Here is an 18,002-nt window from a genome sequence, read left to right on the forward strand (position 1 = left end):
GAGATAGGAAACGGTGAAAAGAACACATATTTTGTCGGGATCCCGTATTTTAAGGGGGTCTCAGAGAAAATTGAAAAGTCCGTGAGGGGTTACGGAATAAAATGTGGGGTAAGAGCGCCCCGGAGTATTGAAAAGCACTTTACGTCCTATAAGAAAGGGAGGGGGGATAGGCGCAATAACCCTGAAGAGCGGAAGGGAGTGTACAGGATAGTGTGTGAATGCGGAAAGGAATATGTGGGACAAACCGGGAGAAGTATGCAAGTTAGGTGGGGAGAGCATGATAAGGACGTAAAGGAGGGCATACCCAAAACAGGATTATCTGAACACATATTGGTTAACCGACATAAGATTGCTAAAAGGGAAGTTATTAGGGAGGTTAACAATAAATTGGACAGAAACGTATATGAAGCTGCCTATATATGCGCGAAAAATTGGAACAAACTTAATAGGGACGATGGGAATTTAGAAGACGGCTGGGTTAATTTCTTTAAAAAATGGGATAAAGCCGCAGTGAATAGGGACGAGATGGGCTTCCGTGTTACTCCTGAGGTTAGGAAAGCCGCCGAGGTGGAGGTCGACTTCTCCTTGGATTGGTGACTCCCGAGCCCCAGTTTGGAAGGATTGAGGAGGGGAAGTTTTCTTTCCCCAGGTACGGGCTGACACCGTGCATTCGCCTACCCCGAGCACTGGTCGGCAGTTCGCCGACTTCAGCCTTGGACGTTCTTTTGTTTTTTATAGTATTGCGCGGTTTTAGATGTGTAATTTATATTCTTTTTTAGAAAGTGTCCTTCAAGCAACTTTTTAACCTAAATCCTTAACCTTCACTTTCACGACGAGGCACCATGTCAGGTGTCTGAATAACATCGTTTCAACCTGAAGAAGGAGGTAGTGTAACCTCCGAAACGTAGTACGAAAAATCTCATACTCACACACGTAAGTTGCCGATTTTTAATCTTTTAGCCTAAAGTTTATATTTAATTGTGAGTAATTCGCACATTATCAGTATGTTTTTGATAAACACTTAAATGTTTATGATAATACAACCTACAAGATTTACTTGTGGAAAAAAAATGGCTTGTTTATTTATGAGCTTACACTGTTGATCACTCTTGCTCTCTATCACACACAGATATATTCATAAAGATTGTAATGTACAATTTTCACAGTTAGTTATTTTTTGCCTAGGAAGCAGAAGATATTGCTAAACAGATCCATGAGCTAACAGAACACAAGCCATTTTTTTAAGGTAGCTTGAGAAACAATGACTTTACAGAACAGAAATAATGCAATGACAGCTGAAATTTTAAATTTTGAAATGTAATGTATAGGTGCACTTGTAATATAGAAATTAATGCAAATAATGATTTCTTGAACTTCCTGTGACATTCATTTGTGCAACTTTTCAAAACCATAAATTATTTATGTAGTTTGTAAGAAGTTCAGGGAAGTATTCGTAAAAATGTAACACAAAAAAGTTAGAACTATCAATTAATTACTATTTTTTGGCCTGAATTTTTTAAAAATACAGCTCGAAAACCTTGAATTATACTTCAGTTTTATCTCTGTCTTGCCACCCTCTATATCATATGTTTAATATGCTTTAGGCTTCCTTATATGATATTCCGTATAATTTTTCTTGTATGCACATATTGCTTGCATTGTAGAATTATTTTTCTTGTAGTTTGTGGTTCTTATGAGGGTGTAAACACAGTTTTTGATGTAATGTTTTTGGAGAACACGTGCTCCCTTCAATTGATCAAATTTATTATAAATGTCTGATGAAGGAAGCATATGTGTTCTCCCGAAACGTTACATAAAAAATTGTGCTGAAATGCTTGTAAGAACTGTAAACTACAAGAGAAATAAGATATTCCATATATTGTATACAGGTTTGTTTTTCCTCTCAAAACGATGGTAAGCAACAAATGTGCTTGTGGTGCATCTAAAAAGAGTCGATTATGTAACTGTCCTGTCACCTTTTCATTACAGTTAACCTATAAGTAGTAACACAAAAGCTTTGTATAGTTAGATACAGATAGATACATGGAGATTCCATGAAATGTACCATAACAGGATTAGATTAGATATCAGTTTTAGTTACTATGGTATCATGGAGGCCAATTAATGAAAAAACTAAATTACCATCAGCCAACAATCAAGGCCAGATATTGATTCCATCACATATTTTATCTTGATTCCCATTGTATACACTAAAGTTCGTTTGCTTCTCTCCAAATCAAAAATAATAATAACAACAGTGCCAGTTGAGGCTTATTTGTTGGTCTTTAAGTTAACGCCATGGATCAAGGAAACGACTTCGCCACCCTTACGTCTGAGACATCTGGTGGTGAAACTTCCGAATTACTAGCAACCACCGACGATAGTTTCGCGAGCGGGTCCAACGCTAGACTGTGGCTTATTCCACGACTGAATATAGTTCCCTGTTTGATTTGCATTTTCCTCCGTCGCTGCAGTTCTTCCTCTACAATTTACCTGTACTTAGTGCAACACACGAAACGTAGATGTACTTTGGCTGTATGTTATGCATTGGAATAGACAAGATGAGAAAGGTTGTTTTATATTTCGATTTAATTTAGTTAAAAAAAAAATAAAAGATGTAGTTGAATGTTTGCAAACTACTGCAAGGAAGTGTTATGGTGTTCTCTGTGTACAATGTTACCATTTGATTCCTTTCCTAAAATATAACTTAATTACTCTGTATTTTACTTACAAACAGCAAAAAATAGTATAATAGTATACGCTAAAATAAAACTTTCACCCACAAAATACGAAACTTGTGCCGACCCTCGTTCAAGCTCCCCTCCCCAAACTTCCGGTACTGTAAATTCCTTCCTCGCAGAACATTCAACCAACACCCCCCGACTGCTTTTGTTTTGATTTTGTCTGTCCCCGAGGCAAGGTTGACCACTGAACTGAATGTCTTAGCCAGCGACTCAGGTTGGGTTGGAATTTCCTATGTGCGATTGTTTTTGTTTTGGGGATAGCAGGGGTGGAAACTATTCAAGTGGTCAAAATTATTGATTTAATTAAACAAAGTAACAAAAAACTGACCAAATACTGACAAATTACTGACCACTTACTCACTTATTTATTGTAACGAACCAGTCTCGTTACAAATTGTATGGGATCCACCTTTATATGAATAAGCTTTCTTAGAATCTAAGTATTGAAAATTGAATTTTTGTATTATAGTTAATATTCAGGATTGAATACACTCTTTATAGTTCTTATTTCCTCCACTCGTCTACGCCACTTTTCAGGCTGCCTCGATAGCGTAGGGGATAACGTTGTGGGATTGTGATCAAGGGCTCGGAAACTCCACTACTCCAGTTCCGATTTGCCTATCTGAGCAACTAGTGAACCAAAAACTTCGCCACTTTCCACGGCAAGGATACATGGTGATCCGATGATACAGGGAATAGAACAAATGCCCTAAAATATGTAAACCATGGCCATAATTCGAACCTAGAGCCTTTAGAACAGAAGTCAGTCAGTTCTGCACACCCGAGGTAGCAGCTTTGGAATAATAAACTCCATGGTGAAAATTTCGTCTGAGGTTCAATACCTACCGAATGGCTTATCTTTGGAGTACACCTGCTCAGCGCAACGAGTCCAATTGTTTTTATCGTGCTGACCTTCGACGCCGAATGGTTGGCACAGCATGCTACGACGACAGGGTTCCCGGGTTCGAATCCAGGCTTGGTTATGGGCTTCCATGTGAGCGTCGTTTCATCAATTTCATAATATCATATCACTTGTTCTCATCTTCGGGATTAGCTGAAAGTGGCAGAAAAACGAAGAAATATAAACCAAATAAATAAATCGATCAAATCAATTGTTGCTGTTATTTGGCTTTCCAGGCGAAGCTTAATTGGCTTTCCTTTTCAATGAACTCGCCATTATCCTCACGATGCTTGGCCAACACCAGACAGTTCACACCGAAAGCAACATTTGGCTACCTGGGACTGCATGTGAATTAATAATTCATTTCGTAATATTGGTATGAATATTATAAATTCGCTTACACATAAAAGATCGTTATTAAAAATCGTAATTAAAATTATGTTTCAATCTGAAAAAAATTGACATAAAAATATATTAAAGGCCCACATAAATTCAACGTCAAGGCAAAAGCAAAATATCTCACCAGGAAATACTGTTCTTTTTGCGAACAACAGAATAAATTACAGTATTTCAAGAACCAAGAACAGTAAAATAATACTAATAATATTAAATAATACAACCTCAGAAAGTGGAATATATCTGACTTCACTGATTCACTCATTCTGTCGTTTATGTAACGAGTAGCTACTTTCCTACTTTTTGTTTACAAGACGATTCGCGAATAGGAACTCTGATCTTTCCAATGTTTCTGATTGTTTCGCCTGAGAGTCAACCTCCGTTGCGGAGTGGTTAGAACAGCGCGCTACGGCGGCAGGGGTTCAGTGACGACGCCATGGGGGGGGGGGGGCAGATGTCCCCTGGCACCTCGCCCCCTAACCCCCAACTGAAGTTAATGAAATATCGAATAATAAGATAGTTCATTTCTAAGAGTATGACAATTTTCACAGTTTTCTAAGTGGTGTATTCTGTATGCTATCACTTTTGCTGCTTATAATACCAACACCACTATAACAAAAAGTAATTTTGTTTTAGTATATATATATATATGTGTGTGTGTGTGACTTTCGTTCAAGATTCCAGCGCCGACCTGGGCATAGGTGATATTCATTTATGTCCTGTAATTTTCGCAAATAATCTCAGTTTTAACCAGTTTTAAGAACTGGAAAAAGTGTTGAATTGTTGTAATCTACACTCCCTTCCATTTTATAAGGGGTGGTCACGGACTTTTGACTCACCCTGTATATTGCAATATGTATACTTTACATATGTTTCTTCATTGAAATTCGTCCTACAGGACAACTTCAGTTAGCCAACTTAACGTATAGTGTGTGTCTTACTGAGTTTATGTTTGCGTAGCGCAACTATAAGTGTTGCAAAACTTACCTCAAGTTCTCCAAAAATTAACTTTTCCCCAAATTTTCTTATTTTCTTCTTCTTCTTCTACAAATTGGGCGTTATGGAACCTAAATGTACTTCGTTGGAATCTGAGTTCCATAAGCTTTCCAACGAGGTATCATTTGTGATTCTGGGATGATAGTTGGCTGCACTTTTTGACTCGCTTTGACTCTCTTTGCACCGAAGCATCTAGTTGGTTGAACGGTGCAACACCGAGTCCTCTAGTTCGTTGATTTCGAGTCAAGTAGTATATTTGGTGTCTGCACCGTCTGCAGTACCTTCCGGACAGGTGCAAGTGTGGTGTATGGTGACGTGGTGCGTGCTAACTAATCAAATGACCTTTTAAAGAACCAGACAGGCATTTGTTGAATCTTTTGAACTTGAACACCGCTTTCCGTCTAGTTGGTTGAACGCAAGACTTCTAGTAGTCTTGGGTTGAACGTCATTTCCTTGCACCACCCTGACACTGGATACACCTGCACTGCACCGAGTGTTAAAAAATGCAGCCAAGTAGACGGGGCTAATTAGTAGAGGGGTACAAAGGCCGCCAACATGAAGCTCTGCAATTTCCTTCAAATTTTGGCCGGGGTCTAAAGGTTGATACTATAACTGGCATTATTTCTAAATCTGAGGGTGCAGGACAAAAACCAATTTCAGATTCGTCTTCAGCAGCTCGAAAAAAAATTTCACTGTCGACCAGTGTTATCATTCATCCTCGTTGTCGCGATTAGTCAAAAGTAACGTAAAAGCGATGTTAAATAAGAAAAAAATAAAGTTTCGTCTGAATAAGAAAATTCTCAAAAGTATTTCTTTTTTAATCACTGTCAATACAAGTAATTGTGGAACAACTTCTACTTCATCAAATTCTTCTAACGCTGGCGCCTTTCCTTTCCCGTATAATCAACGGGTCCCGGGTTAGGATTTGGTGAGATGTAAAAGTGGATGTAAAAGAAAAACAGTTGTTTCATCCTTGCATTTGTCTTGGAATCTTGTGTCTGCCCATAATCTTCTCAATATTACATCCTGTCGTATCTTTACGGCATATTTTGTGACCCTCCCAGGAAAATTTTATGAATCCACCTATGCTTGCAGTCAGTCTATTTCGTATCTCCTTTGTATACAATTATTTTTGTAGGATACCGTACATAAGCAGTATGGATTTTGTGAGAATACGTAAACTATCATTTGTGAAATTATTCAAGAGAAGCATCTAGGCGAAAGAAAATAATTTTACACAAGAATAGAATATGCAGCTTATCGTGCAATCAAAACAATAAGGATTCGCACATTTTGTAGAAACCCTTTCCCAATGGAAAGACGTAACGGTTTCCAAAAGGAGGAAATGTTTCTGGTTGTATCGCCTAATCACTGGGATCTGTTGTATCGTAAATAAACACACCGTAGTGTCATTCCGAAAAGTTGACCTTGACCGCTCGCAATTGAAGTGACAAACATTTGGAGCTCGCTCCTACCGAGGGACGGAAGAACCATAGCGGTATCCCTCCCTCAGGCAATTTCTAGGCTTCAGACCAGCAAGGTTTTCGACGACCCATGAATTTGCGGACAAAATTGTTCGCGTGACGACTGCGCAGTTTTAAATTATCTACATTACAGGAAGTAATATAAATACATATTTACATTTATCTATATTGTTTTTGTTATTCTCGCCAAAATTTCAAGTTAATTGCTCGCCTCGTCTTTCTTTTCCCTGACCTGATAGAGACAATCTTCTCAATTTTTTGGCGATTGTGTTGGTTGACAGCACTCGACGAACGTGAAGCTGCCCAACTCAAATAACCCTCCGCCTCCTGGAAGTTCCAGGAGTAATGGTAGGTGGCAGCACAATATGCTGCGAAAAAAATACGCTGCAGACTTCGAATATTATAGTAATTGCATAATAATACGCAAAGTTCCCAGTGACAAGTATACATCAATCGCAGCATAAATGTTTCCTCTAGTGAACTATTATGTTGGATTTATAATATTCTTCTTGTGAAATAAGAAAATTAAGTGGAAAGGCATGTCAGCTGCATTTTGTCAGTTTTTATTATTTTGCTCTCAATATAATAATAAAATTTATGCTTCGAAGTATTAGAACACAGGGGACGGTTACGAAGAACAAGGCCCTACAAGCAGATGGTCGAAGTTCCATTTCAGAGCAACGCAATTATGGTAACAATTTACCATGTAAATGAATGGGACGAATTTTCAAGATGGCGGCCGTAGTCCATCCCGTTAACATTTTAGCTTTCAAGTTTAAATGCAGCAAGTACAATTTGTTTCTCACTTTGCTAGATCCCAGAAAAGTGATCTGCCTGCCTTTATCATATCTTTCCCCTTTCACGCAATGGTAGAATCGTCGCCTTGTAATCAAGGGGTCCTGGGTTCGATACCCGGTGGAGGCACATAGTGGTTTGGATCCCACTTTAAACTGTAGGTTCAGTCCTGATTAGCCTTACTGTGCATAAACTGGACTTAAAACACCAAATCAACCAACCAACCAACATTTTCCTCTGGTATTCTCTTCCACCTCCCAATGGTATGAGAAAATGAGAGACTGTACCAACCTGCTGGGTGAACTCGGAAAATCATAAATAAAAAGTTAGTACCTAGGGTGTGCTCTATAAGGCTACCAGACATCTCCATTTTAAAATGGACTATTCCTTCTTTTTATTTCCTGTCCTGGATTTTTTCTGACTGCAGTTGAGACATGAAGATATTCCTCAATTTCTTTCTCATTAAAAAGGAATCTGCTGCTAAGTATCATTAATTTAATTCTAATTTTAATTAGTTCAAATGCATGAAAGAAGAAGGTTGAATGACTCAGGAATGGTCAAGAAACTATCTCCTCTACAAAATTAACTTTTTATGGGCATTTCAAAATGCAAGTAATAATAATAACCCGTGGCAGAACAGCCTTTGAGGGCCAAGGCCTCCTTACTGACTGCCGGCTTCACTCCCACATGCCTGAGCAGAGGTGGACGATCATCCAACCAGTTACAGGGTGACATTAGGTCAGCACAACAAACCCTCAGTCGTCATTGTAGGTTTTCCATGGCCAGGTTGCGCTAGTCATTCATAGCTTCCAATTTCCTCATGATGGTGGGTGGCCACCAGCCACATACACTGGCTGAATTCTCAGGAGAAATGTTGGTACACTCCGCCACACCCTCCCTTCCTTTCAGGAGACCCGAACCAGCATACATCCCAAAGTCTGACACTAGGGATCCTGGGTTCGAATCCTGGCCCGGGCATGGATGTTTGTGTGTGTCCATTCATCAATTTCATCATATCATCACTCATCCACTTAGCCAAAAGTGGTACAAGAAGCGAAGTAAAATAAAGCAAATCAATCAATCAATCCAACCAAAGTCTGACACCTTAGACCGCACGGCCAAAGGGCAGGACAAAAATTTAAGTAGTGTCTTAATTCAAAGCTTCATGGTTTCACAAGATTGCTTACAACAGTAGTGAAGGGCAAAATATGGAAGTAAAGCCTCTTCAGTGACAGGCGCATTGAGTAGTGGACTCACAATCTTGACACTGAATATCCCACATTTGAATCCCAGTCTGGGCATGAATGTTCCTTTGTATGTGTCCAGTCATTTTCATCTTATCATCCTCATAGTTGTGATAGCCCAAATAATATAAATCAACATGCAATAAGAAAGACGGAAAAATTTACAGCAGAGGAGTAAAGTATTGGATTATTTTACTCCTCTCCTATCCCAATACCACATCCCACCCTTTGATTAGTCATTACATAATCTCTTTTTGATTTTCCAAAAAATCCTGATTTAACACATGGAAAATATGTGAACCTAAGTGTTATAATCAGAAACATATTTTGCTCCTCCTCATAGTAAAAGTGCAGAAATGCCTAAGCAACGTTAACAACAGTTTTACAGGGAGGGGGAGCATGGCATTCAATGTGTTGACCATGACATAAGTCACTTGAGTGTCAACTACGGAGTATATTTACCCTATACAAGATGTTGCAGTTAATACTGAAGTATTGTTATGAAAAATTAAGATAAATAAAAATACACGAAGTTCATAAGAAAATAAAACATCCTTAATCAGTACACTTCAGGTTTAAAAATTTGCATGTTTAATTGCAAGGATATGTGCACTTTTTATAAAGTTATACATAGCAAACCTACAATGTATTAAAAACGGCAGTAGTGTTTTGAGGGGTTGACTCAGTCCCAGTTTGGGAATGAGTGCTTCTTTGTTAGAGTCCTTTCACCAGTTTAACCTAATCACCATTCATCAACTATTACCCAAAAGTGACAGATAGGGGACATAAAATATGAAAAATACAAATCGTATGTGTATTTTTGTCGTAAGGTGGCTGCTTGCTTCATTTATCTCATATGCAGCATAGAACATTATTTTTGTTTTTTTTTCCAGAATACTTTCAAAACACACATAATGCACATTTGTTTTTTCATTCAGTTTTCCATTGTACAGAGCATTTAAAAATTCCCCCCACTCAAAATTTGAGAATTTTTTGCTTATAATTTATTGAACTTGTGAACATAATTCTCTCTCTCTCGAATACATACATTTGTTAAATACGTCTTGAAATATACAAAAAATAATTTGTAAACTAAATATGAGTAGTACTACAATCTCTGAGGTCAATAACACACCGACAAGACTGCAAATCACTTTCCGTGCTTTGGAATACAGAAAAATAATATTAAAAATAAGTTTGAAACAATGATACACTGCACTTTTACTTGGTGCCTGATCATATGACTTTAACTCAAAATATGCTTCCAACAAAGTAATATGCTGTGTGCACGTAAAAGGCATTGTTAACAAACTGTGATTGTACGTCTCACACTGAGGGCTGTAACAGTGGCACTGCTCTAATAAACATAACATAAACTCATTCTTCTAAGGTCATACCAATCCCTACTGACAGACTTACCAACTCATCCAGATGAATGCCTTAGTAGCTTTTTTTAAAAGTATGAGCACTTTTCGAACACACTGTACCAACTACATACTTATCTTAGCATTAGCACCGAGAAACTTCCTCTCCTTGCAGTAGACCAAGCAAAATGCCATAACAGCAGATGACAGAGCTGTACAGATATCTGATGTAGAAACATGACACAGCCTTGTTTTGAGCGACACATGAGACTCACGCTTTATTTTTGTAATGTAAAGTTGCCGGCAGTTTGTTTTCTGTTCTTCAATGTGCCATTATTGTAGATAATGTACATGGGCCTTGTAAATGATTTTCAATTGCAAACAGGGTTGTAAGTGGCCACCCTTCCGCATAGTACACCCAGTTGTCAACCTCAGTTCCACGTAGTATACCCTGGACCACATTTTGAAGACTAACGAGGCTCTGGCATCTGGACCTATGGCCAGTATAATCCTCGTGAGGCTGTGTGTGTGTGTTGTCCTGCATTTTGTCCTTATGTGTGCTCTTTTCCAGCCTCAGATTTTCACTGAAGTAAGAATATTACAATTATGTTATTACATTACAGTTATGTTATCTTAGTTATATTTTAGTTACGGTCAGGGACTGGACCCCATATAATGTGATGGGTACAAAATAACCTAAGTGCTGACACACCCAAAATGTCAATTCCAATTAATCAAAATCAACTGCGAACATTGATGAATGGCAGCATCGACAGTTGAGTGTGCTAATTTTACACTCTTGGTCATTTCACATTGTGTTGGTTAGTTTTCTTGAATGACCATCTGACGTATGTCGTGGATAACACAAATTGTTGCCATTTCTGTTGTAGTATCTTCTGCCGTGCATGTTTTGCGGGCCAATGTGTCCCTGATGGCCTTTCTTGTGCCACACATACACACACAGCTTTCCAACTGATAATCCATTGTCTCGACATTGTTTCACAATTCTGTCATAGCTGTACCATGCATGAAAGAGGGTCATTATACCAGAAGTGATACTGCAAACAAACTGTGAAAAGTAAACAATAATAGAAGCAAAAAAGTCTCAGTAAACATGGGGTCGCAAACGAACCATTTGTGAGATAATTGTGAATGTATGGTCACGATCCGCCACTAACTTCATTATTTGAACACATCGTTTGTGAAATAATTGCAAATGTATGGTTACAATCTCCCACTGACTTGATTGTTTGTACATATGCTTGTCTCCTGGCACACTCTGAGGCTTCTTTGTTTAAAACTGAATACTGCTGAACATGTAACATACTGTACAGTACAATAGTTTTTGATATTAAAAGCAACAGTAATGTCCAGCAAGGCGAACCTTTTAATTCTGTTATTTTTTACTAAGTAGGACTATGGCACCTCACACGTGAAAAGCATACAACGTGTACAAACAATCAAGTCAGTGGCGGATCGTAACCATACATTCGCAATTATCTTGCAAATGGTTCGTTTGCGACCCCATCTTTACTCAGACTTTTTTTTTTTTTTTTTTTTGCTTCTACTGTCATGCATTTTTCACAGATTCAGTTTGTGCTATCACTTCTGGTTCACCCTGTATATCCTTCTTGATAATGGTTTGCATTTGGTGGCATTGCAGTGCTACAACCATCCACTCCTGCTCACTTGCACTTCACATACGGACTTACTTGCCACTTGCAACCCAATACTGTAGCCTACAGATGCATGTAAGCAGGGCAAAGATTCACAATAGTTCTAAATTTTATGTTATTTCAATGACTGCCTGGATTGTGTAGCACAAGTAGAATGGATGGAAATGGTGGTTAAATAGTTGCACCCACTGCCCAAATAAAGGTTGCCTTTGCAGATAGATAGAAAGCTAGGTAGGTTAGTTTAGAGTTAATTGTAAGTTTTTAAGTGGTTAAAAATACACACTACTAATTGGGCTAATTTAAGTTCCTGGTTTGTACATTTCCTTATATTCACTTTATCTTCCTGATCCCAATAAAGCAAGTTGTTATACATTGGTTTGCCTCAGTCATGGAGTGCTTATCATATCGTGCTACAATGTCAGGCAATGTGTTTATTTCTTCATCTGTTTTATCAATCCACCATTCCTGCTCATCCTTGTAATAACCTTGGGAGGGAAGAACGTGATATAAGCTAACCAAAAATAGAAATATATGTTATAAATTTTCCTCAGATTTCATATGTATTAATTGCATTATAAGTTCTCTTGCCACAACCTCTGAAAAATTGACCCTGTTTAGCACAATAATTCTTATTTGTATCATGAATTTATTATTGTAATTATCAGAGTTGATGGAAAAATAATGGCAGATTTTGAACAGCAACTTTGAAATGTTGTAACTTTGTTCAAAGTTACTGTAATTAATCAAAATAAAGACCATTATAATCAACACACTTTTGCCAATGAGAAAAAAGTTTTTTATTCTGGTAGCATAAAATTCCGGGCTTCTGGAGTCAATGAACTCTTGGAAGGCAGCATCCTAGTTGTTGAAACATTTCTCTTGTAGGAAGTTGTGAGATGGTTGAAAATGGTGAGAGGTCCCATGAGTATTGTGGGTGAGGGAAAGTTTGTGAATTTGTTCTGCTTCTGCAGGGTTGGTTGTGTGACATGTGGTCAAGCTTTGTTGTGTAGATGGATTGGGCATTTTCTGTTGACCATTGATAGACACAGACATTGAAGTTTCCAGTGCATTAATCGATTTCTTGACAATGCTTCTCTGCTGTGATGGTTTCACCGGGATTCAGATAGTTGTAATGGATGATGCCAGCAGCAGACCACCAAACAGTCACCTTGACCTTCTTTTGATCCAATTTTGGCTTTGGAGAGCGTTTAGGAGCTTTGTTGGGCTCCAATCATTGTGCTGAACATCATTGATTGTCTTGTAGGATACATTTTTCGTCGCACATAGCAATTCATTCGAGAAATTGGTTATTATAGTTGAGCAAAAGAGTACAGAGCACACTTCAAAATGGCAATTTTTTTATTCTCGTTCATTTCATTCCTCACGACCGTGTGCAACTTATCGAGTTTTTTTACCTTCCCAGTTTTCTTCAAATGGTGAACAATGGTTGATTGATTAACACCGAATTCTTCTGCAACTTCTCCTATTGTTTTGAGCAGACCAGCTTCGATTTTTACCTTCATTTGTTTTTTGGGAACTTCCGATGGATGCCTACGACCTTCCTCATCTTCAAGACTCATGTAGCCAGTAAGAAATTTTTCGAACCACCTGCACACTGTATGATGAAAAATGCTTCTCTCACCCTACACTTTCGTGACATTTTGTGTTGCTTCCGCAGGTGTGACCAAGTTTGAACTCATGAATCAAAACTATGTGCATTTCTTGCTTTGACAGAGTCATTGTAAAACGCCTAGAATCGAGGCAAATCAAGCGGTAGGAAAATTATTTTAATGCAGATCGATTAAGCAATAAATAAGCTTTAAAATATATATATAATATACAATCAATGAGATGTACGAGGTGTGGCTAGAAACAAAAACCGGACTGTTGCTACAAAATCTTTTATTGGTTATTTTGTACAATACAAACATTATCCCCTTCAAAGTACTCCCTGCACTATCGATACACCGCTCTATATGAATCTTCCATTGCTGGAAGCAGTGCTGGAAATCATTTTCTGAAACCATGTTCATGACCTCCGTCACTTTTGTTTTCACAGATTATGGTCGTAAATCTGGTTCTTTTCAGTGCTGGTTTGACTTTTGGGAATAGAAAAAGTCACCTGGAGCAAGATCTGGCAAATAGGGTGGATGTTTTAACACTGGGATCCCATGCTTGGCCAAAAAGCCTTGACTGACAATGCCGTGTGGGCAGGAGCATTGTCCTGATGAAGAATCCATGACTTGCTTTTCCACAAATCAGGTCGTCCTCTTCTTACTCGCTCACGAAGGGTCGTCAGCACCGTAATGTAATAATGTTGGTTGATAGTTTGACCTTCGGGTACCCAATTGATGTACACAATCCTACAGATGTGGAATAAAAAATAATCATCATGGCTTTGAATTTTGATTTGCTCTTTCGAGCTTTCTTTTGTTGTGGCGAACTCGGGCTCTTCCAATGCTTTGATTGGTGCTTGGTTTGAGGATCATAGGTGAAAACCCACTATTCGTCTTTAAGAATGTAGGGTCTGTTTCAATATTTGTCAAAATGTAATCACAAATGTTCACTCGAGTGTCCTTTTGTTCCACTGTCAGGTTTTGTTCCACTTTATTCATGTTGAAACTTTCGTGTAAAATCTGACGAACACTGTCTTTGTCAATTCCTGTGAATTCAGCAATAGCTCAAATACTCAAGCGACAATCTTTTTGAATCAATTCACCAACATTTGCAATGTTTGATTCCATTTTTGACGTCCAGGACGCGAGTCGTCCGCAATCACTTCTTGTCTCTCTTTAAACCTTTGAAACCACTCAAACACTTGCATGCGTGATAAACACTAATCTCCGTACATTTCCTTCAATAAACCATCATTTTCTGTGGCAGATTTTCCGAGTTTCATAAGAAACTTCACATTGATACGGTGTTCTACTTTCACACAACATTTTTCTGACAGAGCACAGTCGATAGGCAGGATATCACGTTATACACTCACGCACCGCTTGACCTTGACCTTGACACTTGTCGACAGCAACATCAATCCAATTTTTTTCTAGCCACACCTCGTATTAGCAAAAAATATTTGCAAAACACAAAGTGAAACAATTCAGCCATTATTTTTGCATCACCCTGATGGATGTAATAGAAATAAAACATCAATGCAGGCATGCAAGTGAAAAAACAACCAAAAAAACAGAAGTCCGACAACTTCAAAGTTTCTGGCAATATCTATGTATACATGAAAAAAGTTGGGTTACAGGAGTTATAACAAATAACATGGTAGAATACGCCACTGAAAGAAATGCATAACAGAGGCATCCTTATGTTGTACGCGTATGTGTGTGGAGGGGGATTTACAGGTACTAATAGAGTAGTAATATGCAATTTAACAGTGATGATAACTAGTAATTTAAAATGGAAATGTTAATGAAGATCTAAATGATATCATCACTTCCGTACTCTGAGAGGCTTGCTGCAGAAAGATAAACTGCATATTTAGACATTTGACAGGAAACAGGGTACATTAACTATGGTGAAATATTTATTGAATGATAAAAACAGGGCAGAATTTTCCACTCGGGTATGGACTATTAATGTACCAGTTAAATTATTGATACCACTATCCCATTATTCGTCAATAAGGTTGATTCTATTTTTTAAAGTATGTTCATACTGACAGTATTTTTTTTTTTTCAATATGGTAACTCCTTTTAATCAACACTTGAAAATCAAATAATTGAATGTGTTCCAGAATCTGGCAAAGAAGCAGGGAATGCCATGGACTTTTGGAAAGAGTTTCGATACAGCCTGCCCTGTAAGCCGGTTCATCTCCAAAGAGGAGCTGCCTGATCCCTTAGATGCTAACATTTGGTGTAAAGTGAACGGAGAGGTTCGACAGGATGCTTGTGTTTCAGATATGATCTTCTCAATTCCGTATGTTCTGAGCTACATTTCACAGCGAGTGACTCTGGAACCTGGAGATTTAATTTTGACTGGGTCTCCAGCAGGCGTTAGCCTCGTTAAACCTGGCGATTCCATAGAAGGAGGTATCGATGATATCCTGGAAATTAAGTTTAATGTCGCGTGCGAGTAAAGGTCAAGGTTCAGAGGGTGTCATTCTTTCAGTGTCTCTCATGATGTCATCACAATTGATAGTAGAGGCTTTGTTTAGTGTTAATTGTTTTATTGTTGGATAACTGGTATCGTTAGTTACAACTTTGGTACAGTATGCTCTTGGTGTTACTTCTTTCCAACAATGGGTCTGTTGATTGGGAGTTCTGTAGAAAATCTTAAAATGGGAATTGAAAGAGTATTTTCTAGAATGAAGGAAATTTGTCAAATTGAAGATCATTATCTTTATTTGCTGTGTCATATATTGTAATTCAGTGCAGGGAATCTTCTCATACAGAAATAACATGCCTGCTTCTTGATGTTTTATCTTTGTAAGAAAATCAAGTAGGGCTGAGTATCAATATTTAACCCAGGTAACGAGGGAAAATGCTTGTCACAACAAATGTTTATGACTATAATTGACATTATTCTTTAATCTTTCAATATCTTACAAGTACTTTCAAAATATAATATCATACCATTAGGATTGAACTGATTGCAATACCGATGCTTGAACATTGTAACAATTAAAAGTTGTGTTCAGAATATTTATAAATATTAATATGTAAATGTTGAATTACAATTAAATGCTCCAGAATTTTGGTTTAAAATATTCGAAGAATTGCATAAGAGAAAATCGAAATATTAAATTTAGAAATTCACTTTTGCCACACAATGCTTGCACAAAATTAACACTGCACAATAGTGATCCACTCGTATATTTTCACAAACTACTGCAGTTTGGCAACACTCATCACCTTGACTTCCAGTCTACCTTCCTGGAACAGTCCAGGAACTATGTTCATTCAGCCGTTACTTGAAATATACCCACTGTTGACTAGTTTTTAGTGCTCATATTTCAATGGAGCACAAAAGTGATCCACACGACCATTGACGGGAGTGTTTTCGGAAACATAGTATTTCTTTGTGTAAAAGTACATGGTTTCTAAAACATGTTACAAATATGTGAAGTGGGTGTGTCCAGACCTTCAAAAACCTATTTTTGATTTTTTTTAGAAAGAAAATAACAAAAGTAAGATTTTAAAGTTTTTTTTTGTTTGGTTTCATCACATCAAAATGTTATGCAATGTATTGAGTGAAATAACTCATGACTTTTTCTTAAGTGAATCAGAATACTTCAAAAAGGACATTGTTGCCATAAAACGAGAAATTTTGACAAATAACGGGTAAAAATGATCATATTCTATGGATCACAATAGTGATCCATGCAATGGGAGTTTTTTTTTTCACTTGACCACTGCAGTGTTAAACATTTCTCATCTTGCATAATTACAAAAGTGTTGTGTGGCATTTTTGTGGAGCACAGAAGATATCTGGATGGACTTCAGAAAGTACCCCCCCCCCCCCATAAATTGGCATGTATCGATGGTTAAATTTGAACCGATACTGATAACTGTTATGTTGGTGTTGGTATCATTTTCACTCTAGTAAAATTCCAATATACTCAGTCTTAAAAACCCTTGCCAAATGTTAAATAGCATGCAAATACTGAAAAATGTTTGCAAGCATTGTATCCTCTGTTGAAGGCTCCTCCTGATGGGCTTTTAAAGTTTGCACCCATTGGTGTCTAAATACCTCACCCAGAGGCAGCCTATCATCTGGTTCCTTTCCCAAAAGCTTAGGTATAAGATTCTTAGTGCCTTCAGAGAAATGAGAAGGTCAAATCAAGGTTCCTTTGTAGATTTTCGTAGAAGGTTTCAGACAGCATTTGTTTCCAATGGGTATGCTCTTGTATATCATATTATAATTTTAGTATTGGATTCTAGTCATGTGAGGTTAGTTTGTTTTTCATGTATGATTTATGGTTGTAATGCAGATACAAGATTGATTGTTTGGGAGTAAAATGATAAAGAGTGGCTTATTCACTGTGATCTATCTGCCAAGTTCAACTTCTTTTGTAAAGGATGTGTTGCTTTTATTTTGGAGGATTGTTTATAAATTTATATGAAACTATTGCAATGTACGAGTTGTATTTTATATTATTATTAAAAGGAAAAATATAGAAGTTTATTTTACTTTACATAAATATGTTATTTCATGAGATTCATGCATTTGCTCCCTCAGGTAACACTTTATTATTGTAATAAAGAATTTCTGATAATAATAATACTTTGTCATGGAACATCAATACATTCTACTGCTCTTTCAAAAAGAGTAAAACACACTCGGGGCCTCCCCGATGGGATAGTGGTAATCAAGGGTCCCAGGTTCGATAACCAGTGGAGGCACATGGCACAGTGGTCCGGATCCCATTTTACATTGTAGGTCCAGTCC

General features: G+C 37.6%; 1 protein-coding gene across 1 annotated transcript in view; it reads left to right on the forward strand.

Annotated features, from left to right (window-relative positions):
* The window catches only part of LOC146004282 (oxaloacetate tautomerase FAHD1, mitochondrial), a 36,651-nt gene extending 18,897 nt beyond the window's left edge, over nt 1-17,754 (forward strand). The window contains exon 4 of the mRNA XM_083142988.1: nt 15,349-17,754. Coding sequence (XP_082999114.1) covers nt 15,349-15,690 — 342 coding nt within the window. The 3' untranslated portion in view covers nt 15,691-17,754. The remainder of the gene's footprint in view (nt 1-15,348) is intronic.
* Nucleotides 17,755-18,002: the final 248 nt, after the last annotated feature.

Source organism: Lepisma saccharinum, chromosome 21 (assembly GCF_977018435.1).
Source record: "Lepisma saccharinum chromosome 21, izLepSacc3.1, whole genome shotgun sequence".
Taxonomy (NCBI): Eukaryota; Metazoa; Arthropoda; class Insecta; order Zygentoma; family Lepismatidae; genus Lepisma; species Lepisma saccharinum.